Below are 20,822 nucleotides of genomic sequence, written 5' to 3'. Positions count from 1 at the left end.
CCTAAGTCATGATATAGGTCCTGGAGGGCGGATCTCAGTTCTGCAGAGCCTAAGTCATGATATAGGTCCTGGAGGGTGGATCTCAGTTCTGCAGAGCCTAAGTCATGCTATAGGTCCTGGAGGGTGATTCTCAGTTCTGCAGAGCCTAAGTCATGCTATAGGTCCTGGAGGGTCGATCTCAGTTCTGCAGAGCTTAAGTCATCATATAGGTCCTGCTGAGTGGACCCAGGCCATTAGCCATCAGTTAATAACTTTTAGGTAGCTAGTTACTATGATTTTAGGTGGAAAGGCTTGGTTGCCTTGTGCTTACCCTATATGTAGGAGTGTGAGGTGGAACAGCCTATAGAAATTGTGTTTGCTGTTAGGTTTAACCTGTGGGGGGCACGGTTAACAAATTCTGTACATGAAAAGTGATTTGTCAAGTGTATCAAAGTTGATGTAAGACTGACTCAGGTTCTGTCACATAGTCTGGAGATCTGTCTCTTTTTTACATAGTTTTTGAAAGATGAAAGTGTATTTTTGTACAGAATTTTACATCCTTTTTTTCTCTGTTTAATTCAGACTTATGACAATTTCCTGTATCTTTCCTAAACAAGACATGAGTAAACATTAGTGTTGGAGAGGCAGTAAATTTTTAAGTGCTAGGAAAGCTGCAGTTTAAATGGAAAAGAGATTTGTGACATTAAAGAACCTGACTTTGCCACAGGATAAGCTTACACTCGTGATTGCAGTTGTTCTTTATTAATCGCTACTCTTGATGATACTGAGATGGACTCTGATTCAGTTTGAGTCTAGTTGTTCCCTTCCAGCCAAAGAGTGTGTTTAATAGGGTACGTGAAGGGTTTTTTAAAATAGATAAAATAAGGTTAATTGGAAGGAGAAAAGAGAATATTAAGTCTTGTGGTTTGAGAATTCTTATCTAGGAAACTTGATTAGTTTAGATGTCATGGAAAAAAGAAAAAATACATGTAATTGGCCATTAAATATTTTATAGAGACTTCTTTTTCTGGCCATAGAAAAGCATGGTGATGATTTTTTATTTTTAGTAGCTAATATTTCTTTATTGCAAATTCTGTTGTTAAGTGAAAGATCTTTATTATTTTTACCTAATGATGAAATTTAAAAATTAAATATTCTGATAACTATTCAAAATGTATAAATCAGTTAATCTCAAACCTAAAGTGTTAAAATGGCAAAAATAAGGTGGTGAGCTCTTCAGCCACTATTATTTAATCGTTAGTGTAATTAGTTAAAAGTGATCAAGTAAAACTGTGTGAAGAGCAGTTGTTCTTATTAGAATGCAAGGCACTGTCCGCAGCCATGTTTTCATTTAACATTAAACTCCATTTGGTTCAAACTACTCCTGGACTTCTTCAACCTCTGTCCACTGAGACTCCACCAAGCTGGAAGGCATAAGCACACATAGCCCCATCATTGCTGCGGGGGCTGGGGTGGGAGGGGTGAGTAGACCGAGCTCTACTGGTGGACACCTCCTGGCCCAGCACAAGTCTGTCTGGAAACAGTGGCCAGGGGGGCCTCTGTCTTGTTTTGTTTTTTCTGTTATTGTGTCTTTGCATCTTTCAACAAACTGTGTGTAGCTGGCTAGAAGGAGAGCGCTTTAAAATCTGTGTTAGAGGTCTACACTCTTCACTGCATGTTGAGACCAAAGCCTGCATACATTTGTTCTGAGTGATGGCAAGGGGAGTCCCCGACACTCAGAACCAGCGCGGGTTTATGAGGTCTTAGGTCCACTGTATCATGGTAACAGTTTTTACAGTTATGTTATCATCTAAAAAAACTATAGCTGTGTGTCAACCTGAAGAAACTTGTGGGTGTCTGTGTGGGGGCGTTTCCTGTACCTATTGATCTGTCATATGTGGTTTTCAAATTCAGCACCAAGCAAGAAAATGATCCAGGCACTTTCAGAAGACAGAGTTCCCTTAGAAAGTTAGATGTTAGAAACATTAAGCTTTAGTCACAAATAGCAAGAGCAAAGAGAAACATAAATAAAGACTAAGGTAGACATGCCTGAGAAGGGTGTGTCTGTGGATTGGACACGCTTTGGAAATTTAACTTTCTGACAGTTCCTGGGCTTGCTCTTTTTGTTGTTGTGGTTTTCAGTGCCCTTCCTGTCTTCTGCTTGCCCCTCCCCTGTTTCATTCAGATGCAGGTGGGGTCTGTCACCTGTACCTGGAAGAAATCCTTCCCACAAGGCCACTGGGGTGTGATGTTTGAGCTCAGCTGACTTGAGGGGATAGTCGAAACCACCACATTCTCTGTGAACTGCAAGACCAGTAGATTTTAGATGTTCTCTTTGGTGTTAGTGAAGCATTGTTATATTGTACATAGTGTTTGCTATATAAAAAAGTTATGTGTTATGTCAAATTCATTCTATATGGAGTAGTCTATATAATCCTTTGTTTCCAACTTGTTGTCTGTAGTGGTGAAACTCATTCCTGTGAATTTTCTCTAGTTTGATAGATGAATCGCTTGAATTTTCAGCCTGGCGTGGGAAAAGAATTCTTGACTACAATTCTCTTTCCCCATTTAAATTTCTTTTTTCATTTCTCTTTGCTTTCTGTTCTCTTCCTTTCTCTCCCTCGCCCCGTCTTTCTTTGTTGTTGGATATTTTTCTCAACTGCCAGTGGAATTATTGTCTCCCTGTCTCCACATTCAGGTAGTGTCAGTGGCTGAGTATCACCGCAGGATCGATGCTCTAAACACTGAGGAGCTGCGCACTCTCTGCAGACGTCTCCAGGTGCCCTCCTAGCTCACCCCCAGCTTGCGTACTCCCTAGCCTTAGTGTCTCTGCCAGGGCAGACCTCCCACTCAACGCATTCGTTCTGACTCCAGCACTGAAGTGACCCATTGGAAAATGCCTTTTATACTAAAGCAGTATTGCTTTGGAGAGCTGTAGGATTATCTTTTCTTCTCTTGTCATTTGAAAAGTACTCAGATTAATTTTCTGTCACTTTAGGACTAGCCTTGGAACTGTGTGTTTCTTTTGTGAAGCTCAATGAGTTTTCATTTAAATTTAATACCAGAAGAATGCCTTTGGTTTGAGATTTATTATAAAACAACCTGAAAAATGTGAGCTTATGGGAAATTTTAAAAATTTAATGGGCAGCAAGGCTTAAAAATTTTTTATTTCAGTTGTATAACTCCACATCTCATATCTTCAGGGGACAAATTCTTTTTGTTCTCAAGGCATTCTTCATTGGTATTAAAAATACTCTGGAGAGTATAGATTAGGCACCAGAACTAGATAAATTATTTAAAACTGCATGAAATAATCTTTGTATTTTTTTAAAAAAATCAAGAAAGATACACAATTGAAAACTCATTTTGCAGTGTGTGCATTATTAGCTGTGTGTCTCGGGCATCTTAGTAAGGTATGTTTGTGGTTTTGATAGACCTGCTGGGTATTTTTCTTTTCTTTTAATGCTGCTTTGGATTTCTTTTTCTTTAAACTTTCACATCATTGATGATGTGAAAGCATTCACATTTAGCTTCTCATCACAAGCCAGGCAGTTGTATAGCATGTACTTGTTGGACAGGCACTGTGCAGGTCTGGCCAGAGATACTCCAGGGCCAGAGTCGCCCAGCGGTTCCATTCCCTGCGAGCCAGCTCCCAGGCGCCGCTGCATTTTAGTGATCTGCTCCCACAGGAGGCTGCTTGTTTTCCAGTTTGAAACTGTCATCATTGGTAGTTATGTTTCATATCCTGTATTTTCCCATGTTTCATATATTAAAATTAATATAAAAAGTACTAACAGAATAGACTGTACAGAAGTGTTTTTTATTAATCATCTAAATATTTAAGGTAGCTTTTTATCATATTATCCGAAGCAAAAGCATGAAATGCTCTTAATTTTTTTGCAAACATTTGTGAGTAAGTAACTTCAAAATTTATTGCTGGGTTCAACTAGAAAAAAAATTTGATGTTTGAAAAGTTAAAAAATGACATTTTTAGGGCCGCAGAGATAGCCCAGTGGCCTAAGCACCTGCCTAGGCAAGCATGTGCAGTGCCAGCCCTGCCCCATGTGCATGGGGCAGCCACCTAGACTGGGCGTGGTGGCATGTGCCTGTAATCCCAGCACTGGGGAGGCTGAAACAGGAGGATCATTACAAGTCCGAACTGCATAGTGAGACGCTGTACCAAATACATTAAAAAAATAAAAAATGACCTTTTAAAAAATGAGAACATTTTTAGTCCACAAATATATATAGAATTACCAAGAAGAAGAAAAATGATACACATTTTATTTTACTATTCTTTAAATGTTGGATTCCCAGGAAGTTTTTGTAATTGTTTCTGACAATTGTTAAGTTTAGCATGAAAAAATAATCCTACGTATTTTAAGTAGCAGCTAATTGAAAACCAGCTAGCTGGTTCACTTTTGCACTCCAAGGGCTAAAGTTTGCATGGAACTCTCTCCCATTCCATACAAATATGGGGGCCGAACTACTTAGTTCAAATAAAGTCTGACAATTGGTAAATTCATTACCAGTTCTTCCTCATGTTGTGGGTGAGAAAAGTGAAGTTCTTTCTCTGAATTGGATATACCACTGATAACAGATGGGGGATCTTTAACCTTTTAAAATCCTAAGCTCAGCTTTAGCCACCTGCTGGGAGGTATAAAGTGTAGCTTAACTAAAAGTGTGATGCTCTGGAGTGCTTATCTTAATGGTAGTAACAGACCACTCCTGGTTCCTTCTTAGATCACCACCCGGGAAGACATCAGTTCCAAGCAGGCTGCTCCTGTGAAGGCAGAGCTGGAGTCTGAATCTTTCCGGCCCAACCTCAGTGACCCCAGTGAGCTCCTGTTGCCAGACCAGATTGAGAAGGTGTGACCATCTGTGTGCATGCGTATCGGGGGTGTGGGGTCAGAGGAGAGCACCCGTTTTCAGAGCTGCTGCTGCTGCTCTGCCCTGAGAGAAAGGCAGCAAAACTTGACAGCTGGTGAGAGTAGAGGGGGAAAGAGCCAGATGTCAGCAGCACACAGAGAATGACCTCAGCAGCCTAGGCCAGCCTAGATCCTGGCCTGGACCTGGTCTGTCCTGGTGCGGTTCCTCCCCATGTGTTACCTCATGGAGCCCTGACACCAGCTAAGGACTGCAGTATTGTCAGTGTGAAGGTTTTTATAAGTGAACAAATTGTTGATATAGTCAGTGAGGCCTGATTTCTATTCTAATTCTTTATCTGAAAGTGTTTTGATACATGGAAGGCACAAGCAAAATTATCTGTTTTTCTTACCTCTGGTTCTTTGTGAGTCCTTCCTCAGTGGACAACTAATATTTCTGCTGAGAAATGATTAATTTTTAAGTGTCTCAGGATCTTTGAGAGTGATGAACTGTTGGTTTTTCTCTTTGTAGCCTACATTTAATAAGTACAATTAAACTCCAACTCATGTTAGTGTCCTGCATATGGACACTAAAACTGTCAAGTAAAAGCTGGCATTTTTCTTTCCCTAAGCTCACCAAGCATCTTCCGCCAAGGACCATTGGCTACCCATGGACCCTGGTGTATGGGACAGGCAAACATGGCACCAGCCTGAAGACCCTTTACCGGACTATGACAGGTCTGGACACCCCCGTGCTGCTGGTGATCAAAGATAGTGATGGCCAGGTAGGAACACTAACTGCACAGATATTGTCAGCAGGGGTCACAGTGACAGTGACTTCCAGCCTCTTCACCTGAGAAAAATGATTTCAGCAGCATATTGCATTATGTAATTGATAATTATTGGGTAATTTTAGATGTAAGGCATTGCTGAGTGGATAGAGGATTAATAGAAGTAATATAAGCATGGATATGAATAACGAATGTCTCTCTTCACAGAGAGTATGATGTGGTAGAAAAGAGCATCTAATGATATTATCTCTAATCTTGAAAATAAACTAAGTATAGTAAGAACCCAGAAAAAATGAAAGTGGTATTTAAAGAGTTTTTCATACCAGTGAGGCTCACAAACAGGATAGGACTGACAGTCATGAAGCCTGGGTAAAGTTTGCTGGATAAAGACATTTGTAGCGGGTCCTCGTGGCACATGCCTGTGTCCCCACACCCTAGGAAGCTGACTCAGAGGACAGCCAGTTTGAGCCCAGTCTGGGCAGCTTATTGACTTAGCGAGGGCTCAGAGGAAGACCTGAAAAGCTTTGAGGTTTGGAACCCAGTGCAAAGGCCCTGGGTTCAATACCCAGTACTTTTAAAATTAATTGATTATTTAATAGTAATTGGAAGAACAAAAGCACAGTTAAGAGAGAAGCATTGATTTGCCCCAGCATAGCGAAGTACATTGCTGGCTCCACTAGTGGCTTCAGTGCCTGCAGCATGTTGTGAATGTGATGGTCAGCTCGGCCGTGTTCCGGTTTCATCCCCCAGGAGGTAAAGGTCTTCCCCATTTGAGAGTTAATTTACCCAGGGCTAAGCGCTTGGGAAAAGGCTCCGGTGCACTGGCAGGGCGCCGAGGAGCATCATGAGCGTGGTGCCAGCCCAGTCTCCGGGAGAGGAGCGTCCTGTGCTCCCAGGCGTGAGTAAGTGGGCCGGCTGCGTCTGTGGCGTCAGGCGCCCCTGGGAGGCGGGCTGCTGCCTGCAAGAGGCAGGGGAGCTTCTCAAGCTGTTCACCAGTGTTCTCTGTCAGAGGTGCCTGTCAGGGGCTTGGCTTTGTGATGATTCCAGCCATGACTGTGTTTGCATTTCATGGGCTTTTCTCGCCCCATGGATTGCCATTTCGGTCGAGGAGTCTGTTAAAGGTTAGAAGTAGAAAAAAAGACTGTCAGGAGAGAGGGTGACTACAGAAATCGCCCACCAACCTCTGCTGTCTGGCTGGGAAGTGGCACTATGGCCCCAGCATGCTGAAGGGACACATGTTCATCAGTTGTGACCCAGGCCATCTGCTGGGTGCCATGCAAGGCTGTGAGGCTGAAAGGCCCGCAGGTCCCACCAAAGCCTGCCCTCAGGAGGTTTTCTAATAATACAGGAAGTAGTAGTCCATGTTTTAGTGCTAGAAGTTTACCCAGGCTGAAGCATTTTTGTGTTCCTAAGCACTACACCAAAATGTTACCCTTATTATATATACATTGTCCTTGATTTACCACTCTTTCAGTTGTCTGCTTGTTATAGTAAATATCTTCTTAGATTTCAAAATTAGAAAACATCTATTTTCCCCATTGAAAAGCTGATATTCTTTTCGTTTGACATGAATATGAATTATATAACAGGTAATTTTTCTTTTTAAATAGAAGTATATAAAAGTATTCCAGATTTGAATTGTTTCATTTGAGTTAAGCATAAATGATGAGGGTATTGCTTAATGACACAAATTCATGGCCGTGCCCGTGGATGTGCCTTTGCCACCCTAGGTCTTTGGTGCATTAGCATCGGAGCCATTCAAAGTGAGTGATGGCTTTTATGGGACCGGAGAGACCTTCGTGTTCACCTTCTGTCCAGAGTTTGAGGTAAGGAATGCTGCTCATATCTTTATGTAAAGAGGTGCCATGGCAAAGAAATTGTGCTCTTTGGGTCTTGATCCTTTAGGTTCAAATGTCAGCTTTTCCGTAAGAGATAAATTACATTTTATTCTTGAGAAAAGGAATTAACATCATCAGTTTAAAAAATAAGAGTGTGTATTCCTTGCCCGTGGTATCTGGGAACACAGCAGGAAGGGCTGACAGTGCAGCCGACTTCCTTTAAACCCCCTGCTGATGTGGCTCTCCCCGGCCACCGGTCTGCCCACCCGCTCTGGGATGGGCTCCAGCCGGTGCCCAGAGCTCGTCGTCTGTAGCTGTCCTGGGCTTCCATGCTGCTCCTCAACTGTGTTAGGAGATCGCTGCTCAGACCTGCACTGACACAATCAACTAAGTTTACATTAGTACACGAATGTGAACTATACAACTCATCATTTTTCTCTTTTTAAGTAGAAGTATACAAAAAGAAAATGATAATGAATAATTCTGAAAAACATGGTAAACCTGAGACTCTAGATATTGTTATTAGGTTTAGGTAAATTACCCAGAAAAGATTAGATAAATATTTAAGAATATTAATGACTAGCCTTGTCCACAGATTTGTCAATTTTTTGTAGAGAATAAAAAAATAGTGCAAAAAATTAGAAACGATATAGAATTTCACTAAACAAAATAATTATTTTCTTGGGCCAGGAGATAGATGAGCAGTCTAAGTGCCTACCTGGCAAGAGCAAGGACCTGGGTTCAGTCCCCAGTACTGCACCCATATCAGCCCCCCACGGTGCAGGCCATTGAAACTGGGTGTGGGTGGTACACACCTGTAATCCCAGTGCTGGGGAGGCAGAGACAGGAGGATCACCACAAGTCTGAGCTTCATAGCAAGACCCAGTATGAAATAAATAAATATTTTTTTTAAAAAATTGCTTTTCTTGGGAGAAATTGAAAGTGGAAAAATCTGAATGCATATCATGAGTCATGGAAGAATGATGATTACCAAAGCCATACCCTAAGAAAAGACCGTGGGCCTGGTTTAGAGTTATCTTTACTTATGTTTCTTGTTAACATTAATGTCGGAATGAGAGCTGAGAGATTCATTGTCTGAAAAGTTAATAAGATTTGAGGAAGTAGGATTGAGTAACTTTGTAGGACGGGTTGTGCTTTCAGATTTAGTCACACAAACCCGAAGCTAAGCTTTTTGTATTACCTTCATTCCTAGTAATGTTAGTGAAGACTTTGCTAATTCTTGAGTTTTGGAGAACTAGCTGCTTAGGTGCCATTGTTATTTGTATGCATACAGCTTTGTTTTCATTTGTATAGGTCTTTAAGTGGACTGGAGATAATATGTTTTTTATCAAAGGAGACATGGATGCATTAGCTTTTGGTGGTGGAGGGTAAGTCTCTTGAACTTTTCACCATGAAATTTTTGAAGCAACTTTGAATATGCATTTGGATTATTAATGCATTACCTTTGGAAAATTCTGACATTAAAATCCAAACTTGTAATTTAAGGAAAAGAAACTATGTTGATAAGAAGTAAGCCAAATATAGTATTTGAAACTTGGTGAAGTATTTTTTCTTCATTTTAAAATGCTATTTATTTCATTCCCATTAATGGTAAAAGTTAACTCTTTTACCTCAGAGTATAGTAGATCTTTGATATTTGAAAGGAAACCACCCTACTGCCTTTGACCTTCTGAAGTGCTCACGTTATCGTGGTGGAATGTCATTTTTCCCAATGTGTGGGATACATCTAGAGTGTTCCAGTTAGTCTTCTGTGAAAACTACTTGAATTAATATTTTAAACAATAGTAGAGATTTGTTTTCCTGCAAAAAATTTTAATGACTCCTGAAAGATTAAGGGTTTTTGGTCTGCTAAACAGTACAGATCAGTCCCCTGGATTCTTTTGGATCCTAGGCACTTTGAGGAACTTGATTTCTTGTTTGTTCAGTGAGAAGCAGCCTATCCTGCTCCCTGATAGACAGGGCTTATAACCCGCCAGCTCCTTCCTTGGTGTTATGGGACATTGACTGCTAAGTGGTTCAGACTTGTGAAATGTTGTTATTATATCCTGCAATCAAGGATGTATACTTGTAATTTGTTTAGGCCACAGAATTTGTTGAACCGCAGGTATACTTGCTATCTTTGGCAATTCTAACAAATTTTCTTACAACTTACCTATGAATAGGTGTTTCAAAGGCACAATTATAGTGGTTAAAAAGTAACCATGGTTACTGTAGCTTTCCCGGTTATTTTTTTGGTTTTTGGACTCAACATACAAGGTTTATGTGGTCAAGCCACACCTTTTTTGTAGTTTGAGGGTATCATTAGCTCTTCCCTAAGTGGTATTCTTACATGTGATTCTTAGAGCTCTCCAAGAAAGCCTCACAGTCATGATACAGTGTGAAACTGATGTCTGCCAGAACTGGATTTCAATTCTGTAACATGATTCCACCAAGCTAAAGTAACCATTGGGTCATTTGATAAGAAGGCAAATTTCCCATCTTCTGGGAAAAAGGTATACATTCAGAGACAGAAACCACAGGGACTGACTGTTCCAGAATGCTAAGCAGGAACCTTCTGTCTTGCTCCATTTTCTATTGCAATAGCCAAAGACCTGAAGCTGGGCACTTAACGCAAAGAGATTTATGTAGCTCACAGATTTGGAAGCTGCAAGCCTGAGACTGAGCAGCCCCATCTGTTTGGCCTTTGATGAAGGCCCCCTGTGGCTGCATCTCAACATAGCAGAGAAGTAGGAAAGCAAACAGCCTTGTGCAGAAGAGGTCCTCTGGCAAGATGGGAGTGAGGCCCCCAAGGAGCTGAGGTGCCAGACTTGCTCAGTGGATCCTTTTCACAGAAGCCACTTGGGCTTCCATGGGGCCCTGCCTGGGGTGGTGCCCTACCTGGGGGAGAGGGGGACTACTCTGCCAACGCTTCCTCTTAAGTGCTCCACCCCCTCTGGACATAGCTGCATGTGGACCACACTTACAGTGCATGAGCCTTGCACGCATGTTAAACCATGTCACGGTGTGGCGGGCTTCCCTTATGGATTCACGTGGCCTGCCTCCAGTCCCAGCTGCAGCACACTACACAGGAGACTTTGAACAAGCTCCTCGCAGGCTAAACTTTGCTCTGCTGTAAAGGCCACACAGATCTGTGGGGCTTTTCCCCTTGAAAGGTAACTAGTCCTAATTTTTAAGTCTTCTTCTCCTCTGATACCTAAGATGAAGTTTAGAGACTAGACTATCTCTGGCTGCTGTGTGAATGAGCCCTCTGTCTACTTGCCTCTTCTCTCAGGCAAAGGGAGACTCCCTACCTGTAGAGAGCAGTCCTGGCGTGGCTATGTTTTCCCTCTTCCTTAAGTTCCCATCACACCTGTGTTCTGTCCTTGTCCCTCTGTTTGCTAAAGAATCTCATCAAGTCTTGTATCTATTTGAAGCCCGTTCAAACTGAGCTCCTTATTAAACAACATCTTACTCAGAAAGCAGAATTATTTTCATGAAGTTTAGCATGTTAGAGAAGATACACTCTAGTTGCTCATACTGATTATTTTTAACAGTAAAATTTATCTTTCCAGATTAAGATATATAAACTTTATTAACCAGGCCCTTAACAGCCCCAATTTAGATGATGTAGAAATTCATACCCTAAAGAAGTCATGTTAAATATATTAAAACCATATGACAAAGAAGAAATTTACAGTGCTGAGTGCTGCAGAGCAGCCCCTGTGTCAAAAGTTAATTCTGTATGAATTAATTTTAAAGCGCTTATGCCTTGATCTATATAGTAAATAAATGATTATATACTGGGATAAGAACAAAAGAATGTTGCTTGTCAGGGTAAGAAAGAAAAGGAGTTTAGAAAAATGAATGGCTTTAGGCGTGTTGGATAATGAAATGCCTCATTTAAATTATTTTACAGTTCAGGGCTTAAGTATTAAGAGATTGTTGTTTTATGTGTTACAGAGGAGAATTCGCTCTTTGGCTTGATGGAGATCTCTACCATGGAAGAAGCCATTCTTGTAAAACATTTGGGAATCATACACTTTCTAAAAAGGAAGATTTCTTTATCCAAGACATTGAAATCTGGGCTTTCGAATAAATACAGTGCTGTCTGTCTGAGCAGGATAAAGGCCCAAACCTGACATGGACAAGCATTGTTTGAAGTGTTCAAGAAGCAATACAATGTTACGTGTCACTTGTGCTTTCAATTAGTCTGTCACCATTTATTACAGCTATCATTTTGACGTTTATTTTTCAAATCATGTTCCTGTCCCAGAGTTCTTTAGATTTAGACCATCACCAGGTTTTTTGTCTGAATTTTGACAGCATTTTGACCATACCAGCCACTTTTTTTTCAATCCATGTTTTCTCAGTCTGTTATAGGATGGTGCTCTTCTGTTGATCCAACTTTTAAAAACTCCATTGTTTGTTTTATAGAGCAGTGTCACGGGGGCTTTGAGGAGACAGCATCTTCCTGCATGTGAGGTGGCACAGGTGACATTGGGACCTGCTCACCTTACACTTAACGAAGGAGACACCACATGCCAAAAGAGTATGCACTTAGCAGGCCACTGAGCTCTAGTTGCGACTGACCTATGACCTTCTCTCTTAATTTTGCAAACACTCTCCATTTCATTTAGAAGAATGGATTTGAGGAGAATTCTGGTCATGAGACTGCAGTGTACATGGTCTGCAGGTTTGGGCTTTCATCACTGACTTCTCAGATACAGGCTTACATTGGCGAAGGAGAATGAGAACTTAATGATTCTATTGGATTTACATACTAAGCAAGAAATTCTCATATTTACATATTATAGCTTAGTAGGGCATTGTCATAAACACAGAGCACACGTGGATGCATCAGCTGTGTAGTTCTCAGCATAGCGTGTCAGATACACTGTTTTACAGTTCAGTTGTTTTAGCTTTGTTGCACATTAGCCCCCAAAATATAGGCTTTTTTCTATTCAAAAAGAAAAAGCAGTTTTCTTTTTATTTTAGTGGTATATGTTATTTTCATTAGCATTGCTCTTACAAGGAGCAGTGACTGTAGTAGACAATATTGTAGCTCAGTAGACTTGGTGAATATGCAAACTTACTGTCAAGTGACCTCAAAAAAGTGAAAAGGTAGAATACACTAGTAGCTCTTATCCTCTTTTGTAGGAAACCAATAAGAAGCCATTGTGGCAATAATTCATCAGTTAACTTTCAAAGCTTCATGTTATGCAAAAACACACACAAAACCCTGCTGTTATTCATGTGACAGTGACTTTGTGCTGAAATTTCAGCAATTCCAGATGAACAGTGTATATCTTGTAAATTAATGTTCAAAGTAGTTTTGTTCTTACGGAAAGCGTCGATTGCCAGGATACTTATAGCACTTTATTCTAAAAATGAAATTATAAGCCAAATACATTGGCTTGCATAGTTTTAGTTGGGAAATACTTAAATATATTTGGTTCTTTTAAAAAATAATTATCTAAAGAAAGCATAATGCTAATCAAAGCAGACCTGGTGTTCTGTTCTAAGATGCTGTTGCTGACTATGAACAGGAACACAGGGCTTCCCTCCTTGGCTCTGTAACGCTCTCGTTTTGTTGGTAACAGTGTATAGGTTCCGTGTTTACAACATAGGGAATTGTAAATAAGTACATCAGGTCTTTTCTCCCTTTGGTCTTCCACAGCAGTATTATATTGTCTTTGTGGAGCTGACTAATCATAAAATAAAATTTTAAAAATCCTGTAATGGATTTCAATTACAATAAGCTCATAGTGGTATACACCAAATAAAATCAAATACATGGAAACAATCAAGAGTTCGGATTTATTTAATAATCCAGTCCTTTTCATAGCTAAGAAGTCATATAGGAAGCACACTGTCGTGTGGGGTGAAACCACTGCTTCTAGCCCACACTGTTTAGGTGGTGACTGAAGGGTATATCGGAGGTGCGTCAGAACTGCAGGCAGCGCTGCAGCTTAAGGAAAATGGCACCAGGGCCCATGTGGAAGAAGCACATCATTTACTGTTTCGCAGGTGTGTTTTCATGTGGGTGAGAGTACAGGAGAAGCCAGTGCCTTAAAGAGCTCTGTGCACTGCCAAGAAAGGCGTTCATTTCACAGGGGCAGGCAAGAGCATCGGAGTGGAGAAGAGGCCTGAGCAGTCCGCACTCGAGAGAACACCCCGCAACAGTAGGTTCCCAGAGGGAGAGAGTATAGAGACAAGAGCAAGCCAGCAGCCTGGCATATAAGCCAGAGAACAGTGACGCTGTCTGGCTAAGAAGAGCAGGGAGGAGGCATGGATTTGGAAGAGAGGAGTTAGGATGCACAAGTGGGTGGTGCTGAGGACGGGGCTCCAGAGTTGGCCCGACCGACGCTGCAGATGGCCAGCGTGCGATGAGAGGTAGGCAGGGCAGTGGGAGGAGGCCAGCTAGGGGCTGCAGTGATGCAGAAGCTGTAGCACTGGTTCACTGGCCATCAGATGAAGTGCTCGCCCCTGAAGGTGTCTGAGTGGGTTTGAAGCTGCACCTAGGGAGCAGCGCCTCCCAGCTCACAGCGGCCTACAAAGGGGCTCGGAGGCTGCCGTCTACAGTGCGGCAACGCTGAGCAGCAGGCAGAGGGAAGGCTGCAGCACGCCTCCATCTCAGGCAGCTGAAACCTGAGCAAGCAGAAGTCCAGATTAAATACAGCTAGACAGCACAGTCTCTGACAAGGCCAGTTTTCAGGCCCTGTAGCTTACAGGAGCACAGTGAGTGAGTGGTGAAGACGGGCAAGGGACTTGGCACAGCTCTGGAGGGATGCGAGCCCTTTGGACTTGGTGCCAGGACCCGTGCCAGTGCAGGGGAGATGGAGAAGCGCCTTGCCTTGTGTGCTACAGGCTTGGATTGGCCAGTTAGGGCGAGTAAAGGCTGCCCACACACAGGCCTCGGGCCCAGATAGTGCCACTGGTCCACTCGGTTTTAAAGGTAAAAGTACTATTGGTTTTAAATTAATTCTTCCAGGGCATAGAGGAAAGAACACTTCTGACATTGCCTTTTGAGGCTAGCATGACCTTACTGCCAAAATGTTAAAAAATATTTATAAAGAGAAAATTATGGAATCTATCAACAGAACTACAAAATTGGGGGGGGAACCCAGTAATATGTAAAATATTTTATAACACAGGATAGCAGGATAACATTTTTTTTAAAGTTTTTAAAATTTATTTATTTGGTACAGGGTCTCGCTATGCAGCTCAGACTCATAGTGACCCTCCTGTCTCAGCCTCCCTGGTGCTGGGATTGCAGGCCTGCGCCACCACGCCCGGGCCCCCGACCCTTGTGCTTGCCAGGCAGGCCCTTAGACCACTGAGCTCTCTCCCCAGCTCCAAGAGTAGATAATTAACTACATTTTTAATATGGTACTATTTCCTACAGTAACAGAAAAGTATAGTGTGATCATCTATAGATACAGAAGACTTCAGATCTAGTACCTATTTTTGATGAAAATTTAAGGGAATCTTCTTTAATGTTTTAAAAAATTATCACTGCGGACTGTATGGAAAGCATGTGAAAGTTTGGAACAGGAAAATTCTGCAGATTGGCATATTACCTGTTATTAGGAATTTATAGTTATTATAAAATATATTTTCTTTGATGATAAAATAGGATTTTCATTAACGCTTGTTTGCTGAGTTATATTATGGTCTGTCACAAGGTCTTAGGCTTTTCAACTGCGAATTTACCTATGATGGGGATTTTAGAATACTAATTTGGTTGAGGAGAAAATATTTTTTGGATTCCAGGTGAGAAGACAGTGATAGAATAAGTAATTTACATTCAGCATAGTAACATGTCTGGGGCCAGGGAGATGGCTCAGTAAAATAAGCGCTTGCCTGGCAAGTGCAAGAGCCTGAGTTCAATCCTTGGTTCTGCCAAAAAAAAAAAAAAAAAAAATAGCAACATGTCAGCCCTGAACTGTTCCTCACCCAGCTCAGGAAGTTGCCTCTGTGACACAGCAGTCACCTCCCGCAGACGCCAGCGTCCTGAGCTCAGCCAGGCCTGAGTCTGAAGCTTGTGTGAGTGTCGGCAAGCCGAGAAAGGACTCATTCCTTCCTCAGGTGGATGCGGAATAGTCTGTGTCAGTGGCCACGTGAAGTCACCAATGATGATCGTGTGAAAAAGAAGAGAAAATACAAGAGCTTCATTTATTCCTAAGCCTTTTAAAAAATTTTTGACATGTCACTGTTAGAAAAGTGTACATCATGATTCTAAGAAATACTTGTCATTAGTTTATAATTTTACAAATCTTGTATGGAAACAAAAACACTTTCTTTAAGAGGATAATGGCACTTTCAGTTTGAAAGAATACAGGAAAGCAAAGTAATTCTTAAGGTAGTTTAATGTGTGTTTTATTTTAAGTCTAACACAATTGTGAATACTTGATATTTTGAGGTATAATAATTTGACCTTATTTATTGTATTTACCTCCAGTGGTATAGTTCTTATGATTTTCCTTGAATTTGGTGGGAATTGTACCTCACATTTATCCACTGTTTTTAGGCTCAATAGGCCATTACTTCTCCTTAAGGAGAAATTAACAAGCAGCAGGTTATGTGAGACGCTTGCCCCTTGCTGCCTCCTGCTTACTGTACTTTTTTTTTTTTAACCTTAGCAGGACTCACATTGCTTTTTCATGACTTTTAGACAGTTATGTTTCTGTGTTTAAAATACAAAGGAAAATTGAAATGCCCTAAATGTTTTTAATTCAACAATGACTCAATGAGGGTCTTCTACCTTGGACACTCTGTATTGTGTTCTATATTTTTTCATTGTGCTTTGAAGTAGATTAAGCAGCATGACTGTTAAGACTTGTAGGAGAACATTGTCTGAGGAGTCGCAGGATGCTGGCGCTGTCCAGGTCTCCCCTGTGGACGCCACCCGCTTCCCTGTCCGGGGCCATAGCGGTGCATGTTTCAGGGCTTCGCTGCGGTGCCGCAGGAGCAGGAGGCCGGGGCTCCCAGCTGGGGCAGAGCCACAGCAGCTTCAGCCTCTTGCTGAGGACATACTGCCTCATGTGAGATGCTGATTTAAAAAGCAGGAAGTCCAACTTCTTGAGGATTTTAAGTTTAACCAAATTTAATGGACTCTTCATAAATTGTCGCTGACATGTTTTGCAAGCTTCATCTGAAGTCCACATTTTTCTTAGCTGTAGCAATTTTTCAGTAGATAGCCAAGTATTTTTTTCTTCAAAAGGTAAGTAGAATTTTAAATATCAATATTCTTACTATAATTAACATTCTGTGAGTGCTTTTGGAAATGCTTTCTGTGTGCTTTGTCAGTTTTCAAACCTCTTAAATAGTGCAAAATTCATTTATGTAAAGGTTGTTTAATATTTGTCGCCTTGTTACAGACTAGCTTGTTTTAGTCCTTCATAGGCTGGCATTGAGCGGCAGGACAGGAATGGGCCACGTCTGACTTGGTAAGGCTTGCTCCCAGGGAACACCGTTGCCGGTCACTCCAGCAGGGCGGTGGCCACCGGGTCACTGCAGCAGGGTGATGACCACATGGTCATCGCGGCCCTGCCACAGCATTTCTCCCTCAAAGTGTACCAGGCCGTGCTTCCTGGCACGCAGCAAGATGCCCACCACTTTGTCCGAAATGCGCACGTACCTGTCGAAGAGCTCTCCGAAAGTGACCTGCACCCTGCCGTCCCGTTGGTGGCGTGCCATGGTGCGGATGACCAGGCACAGTTCCATGATCTCACGGTGGATGTGCTGCTGGGCCCGCTCGGCCCGCTCTGCTGTCCTGGTGCCCTCCTTGGGCCGGCCGTATCCCTCGTCCCCACGGTGTAGGCGCGTGGCCATGGCCAGCTCGTAGTCGAACTCCTCGCTGAAGGGGTTGAGCTTCTGGGTCTGGATGTGCTGCTCTGCCCACTGCTGCCACCTGCCCGCCAGGCAGCCCACCTGGCTGAGCTTCCGGTGTGCCTTGCAGCTGAGCTGTTCCGTGTACCTTCCCGCCCTGCAGGAGAAAGGGCAAGGTATGGTCACTCGATGTGGCTTCTCCTCTGCACTGTGGCCAACGTGTGTCCTAGTGCGCATCCTTGTAATTTGTTCATTGTAAATATATATATAGGCACCCTACAGAATGTGAGAAGGGAAAGAAAACTCATGCTCACCCACTATTTAGGGTATGTGCCCTTCTAGATTATTTTCTCTGTAAGTAAACTGCATATATTAAACTTTTGAAAAAAATAAACTTTCTTATACCGAATTCATACAAGTGCGTATGTGTGTGTGTGTGTGTGTGTGAGTTGCGTGCTAGCAGCGTTTCGGAGCTGGGCTCTAGGTGTCGGAGGGCGTCCATGTCTTGGAGGACCTTCTGAGTGATTTCTGAAAGAGCTTTTGGAGCGCCACACAGACACACACCACTCAGCCTTGCAGAAATGTCGCCTGCGGGGTTAATGAGGCCGCACCTCCAGCTGCACTGTGTCGGCCAGCGAGCGCCAGCCGGGAGTAGCACTGACTGCTTCGTGCTGCTGTTCCCCACCACTGAGCGCCGCCACTGCCCCGCTCCTCGGAGGGGAGGTTCCCATGTCACAGAGCCGGTGGCGGCCCTGGAAGGTGAGCTGCAGGAGCATGGCCGCGAGTGGGGCAGGGTAGAGGCCCCGCTGGGCTGAGCGCACACTTTCTCCTGCAGCCTGCGCTCTGCCTGCACCGCCTAACAAAGGAGTGCTTTCAGCTGCACTTCGAATTTGGAATGCATTTTCTTACCAACAAGGCAAACCTGGTTTTGCAAAGTGTGGGCCAGTAGTATCATGAGGGTGCAGGCCTAATTCTAAAATAATCAAATTGTGTTTTTAAACATGTACTGCCAGCCAGTTGTGGTGCTGCATGCCTGTGACCCCAGCACTCAGGAGGCCGAAGCAGGAAGATTGAGTTCAGCCTGGGTTGCACAGTGCAAGGCCAGCCTGAACTCCTTAGAACTGTCTCGGCCAAACCAAACCAATGCTGCCCTGCTATGTCTGTGTTTCTAGCCATTAGACATTTCCCCCTCTGCCTTTGCAGAAGCACACCCAGAGCTCTGTCCTCCATCGTCACAGTGACTGTCCTCTGCCTGGCTGCCCACATGAGAGCGCAGGCTGCCCGTGCGGTGTGGGCAAGGCCTGGCATCTTCAGAAAAGCTCAGCTGGTCTTGGCAGTACCCAAACCTGCAGACATACTTGAGACCCAGGCTGCCTGCCAATGAAGACTTGGAGCACTCAGCAGGAAGTCCGGGAGCAGCTCGCTGCTACACACTTGTCTCCTGCACTGCAAGTAGAGCGTCCCCACCCGCCTGTGTGGCGCTGTGTCCTGCCCTATCCTCAGGGTACAGCCTGGTATCTGTCTGCCGTGTGATCAGTGTGGGTGGATGTGGGGCCTGTTGTGTCCTGTCTCTTCATGGTCACGATTCTACGGGCCGGTTATGGCATGTGATACCTGCCAGTGTGTTGGCACCAAGCAGTCTCTGAGTCCCGAGTCCTTTCTGAGTCCTGTGTGGATATGCTGGGTCCTGGGGACCTCTGTGGAAGGGGGAAGTATCTCCCTGGCCTCCTACAGTTAGATCCTGGCATGTCCAGGTGGTCCCTCTGTCAGGGAAGGGAAGTGGACAGAGGAAGTGCCAGGACTGTTGGCCCTCTTGGCCTGCTCTTTACTAGCTGAGCCATGAGTCCCAGCGTCCAGGGGACCGACCTAAGAAGGCATGGTGACTGCTCTGACTGTCATCACGTGCCCTGCAGCTGGCCAAGGCCTGGCATATGGCTATTCCCAGAGTCCCTGGCTCTAGAAAGAGGGCCTCTAGGGGGAAGGAGCCAGACTTTGGAGAGCAAGGTGCCTACAAATGATGGTAAGTGACCAAATGCCTGTTAGTATTGTCCAACAGTGCCACCTTGCTTCTGGAGCAGTGCCTGACCTTGCTTGGGCAGAGTCCCTCCAGCTTTGTGCGGAGCTGTGCATGGTTGGGTCTACACTGCCTGACGCAGAGCTCCCTGGGGAAGGACCCCAGAGGGCAAGAAGGGCTGTAGCCACCTGTGCCCAGCCTGGAGAGCCCCCAGAAGGCTCAGAGAGGCTCCCTGGAGCTTGAGGCTCTACAGCTTGCCTTGGAGCGTCACACTCACCATTAGGGACACGGAGAGGAGACTCGGGCCTCAGCCCCACCTCCCAGGAAGGGGCTGTGCACAGACCCTACCCCAGAACTGCAGGAGTCTGGGAGGAGGGGCAGTGGCCAGAGCCCCTAGGCTGGGCTGGCACTGTCCTGCGGGGCCTCTGTCTGGCCTCATCCTCCCCTGCCTCCGGACCCAGAGCGACCCAATCGTGGGAGCACAGACCACACCCACTTACTGGGAAGCCAAGGGGCGCTTGATCCTGGTGGTAGCCACCGGGGCTGCCTCCTGCTCCGGCCTCTCCTCAGCCTCACTGTAGCCACTGTCCTCCGTGTCCACACTGTCGCTCTTCCAGGTGGGTGTCTCCTGGCACAGCTCCTTCCAGCCCCTGCTTAGCTCTGATACCAGGTGGGCGCACTTCCTCCTGCGAGTGGGCGACGCATGGCTTCGGAGGAGCCTGTCCAAGCTGTCCTCTGAGTGCGCTGGCCCGGGTGGGTCCCCCTCCAGCTCATACCTATGGCCTAGGGCACTCACGTCACCCCCTCGCTCATAAGCCTTGCTCACGACACTTTTGGTCACCTCTTTCCTTTTGATGCGTGAGGCTTCGGTGGCTTCTTCTGAGCCATGTGCATTTTTATTGCCCTCTGGCTTTGGGGGTTGAGACTTTGTGGCCCTCTGAGCGTCCTGGAGGGCAGTGGGGTGCACGGCTGGCCGGGGAGCAGCGGCTTCATCCTGGGTCCCTCCTGGCACCCAGCCCGGGGGCTCCTGGGCTTGCCTGGTGCTGTTCTCTGAGGCCCACTGCTGCCAGCCCTGGGCCAGGTTGATGACCAGGGTGGCTGTGCGCACTTTGCGCAGGGCCCTCTTGGCCGGCCCCTCCGCCTGCTCCTTCTCTCCTGGGGCCATGCTACCTGTTCCTTCCCAGACCTATACTGCCCAGCAAGGAGCCTGGGGTTTAAATAGAAGCAGTGGGTGGGGGAGGGAGAGGGCTGGGGGTGGAAACTATGGGAAGCATTTGATGCCAGGGTGTGGTGCTTTGCCCTGGTGCCATTCTGTTTTTAAACCTTGGCAGCTCCTGCTCCGTGAGGCCCAGGACCATCGTGCAGCTGATGGGGAGTGACGAGCCCCCCCCCCCATTCCTTCCCCATGCGCCAGAGTGGAAACTACTGGATCAGAGCATGTGCCCAGCTTTATGTCTCCCTTGACCTTAAAACATGATCCTGCCAGGGACAGGAGCCTGCAGCA

General features: G+C 44.7%; 2 protein-coding genes across 11 annotated transcripts in view; one reads left to right on the top strand and one right to left on the bottom strand.

Annotated features, from left to right (window-relative positions):
• Positions 1–13,265, top strand: part of Oxr1 (oxidation resistance 1) — a 330,122-nt gene extending 316,857 nt beyond the window's left edge. For 3 of the 6 annotated variants that reach the window (XM_004642244.3, XM_023702311.1, XM_023702310.1), the window contains 6 exons: positions 2,678–2,758; positions 4,723–4,848; positions 5,477–5,629; positions 7,366–7,461; positions 8,788–8,861; positions 11,434–13,265. In XM_004642244.3, coding sequence (XP_004642301.2) covers positions 2,678–2,758; positions 4,723–4,848; positions 5,477–5,629; positions 7,366–7,461; positions 8,788–8,861; positions 11,434–11,569 — 666 coding nt within the window. In that variant the 3' untranslated portion in view covers positions 11,570–13,265. The remainder of the gene's footprint in view (positions 1–2,677; positions 2,759–4,722; positions 4,849–5,476; positions 5,630–7,365; positions 7,462–8,787; positions 8,862–11,433) is intronic. The other 3 variants (XM_004642246.2, XM_004642245.3, XM_004642247.2) reach the window with 3 other exon arrangements.
• Abra (actin binding Rho activating protein) lies at positions 6,266–20,521 on the bottom strand. Of its 5 annotated transcripts, none has more exons than XM_023702313.1 (3): positions 19,819–20,521; positions 17,114–17,461; positions 6,266–6,747 (listed from the first exon to the last, which is right to left on the bottom strand). In XM_023702313.1, the coding sequence occupies exons 1-3, from the start codon at positions 20,481–20,483 to the stop codon at positions 6,702–6,704; spliced, it is 1,059 nt and encodes a 352-aa protein (XP_023558081.1). In that variant the 5' UTR covers positions 20,484–20,521; the 3' UTR covers positions 6,266–6,701. The 5 variants fall into 5 exon arrangements, with proteins under 5 accessions (XP_023558081.1, XP_023558080.1, XP_023558083.1 ...); XM_023702312.1 differs by lacking the exon at positions 6,266–6,747 and adding an exon at positions 13,272–14,121; XM_023702315.1 differs by lacking the exon at positions 6,266–6,747 and adding an exon at positions 15,824–16,986.
• Between the last annotated feature and the right edge of the window lie 301 nt (positions 20,522–20,822).

This window comes from Octodon degus, unplaced genomic scaffold (genome assembly GCF_000260255.1).
Source record: "Octodon degus isolate 3935 unplaced genomic scaffold, OctDeg1.0 scaffold00148, whole genome shotgun sequence".
Taxonomy (NCBI): Eukaryota; Metazoa; Chordata; class Mammalia; order Rodentia; family Octodontidae; genus Octodon; species Octodon degus.
Note: the sequence above shows the minus strand (reverse complement) of the source record. Positions and strands in the feature narration are given on the sequence as shown.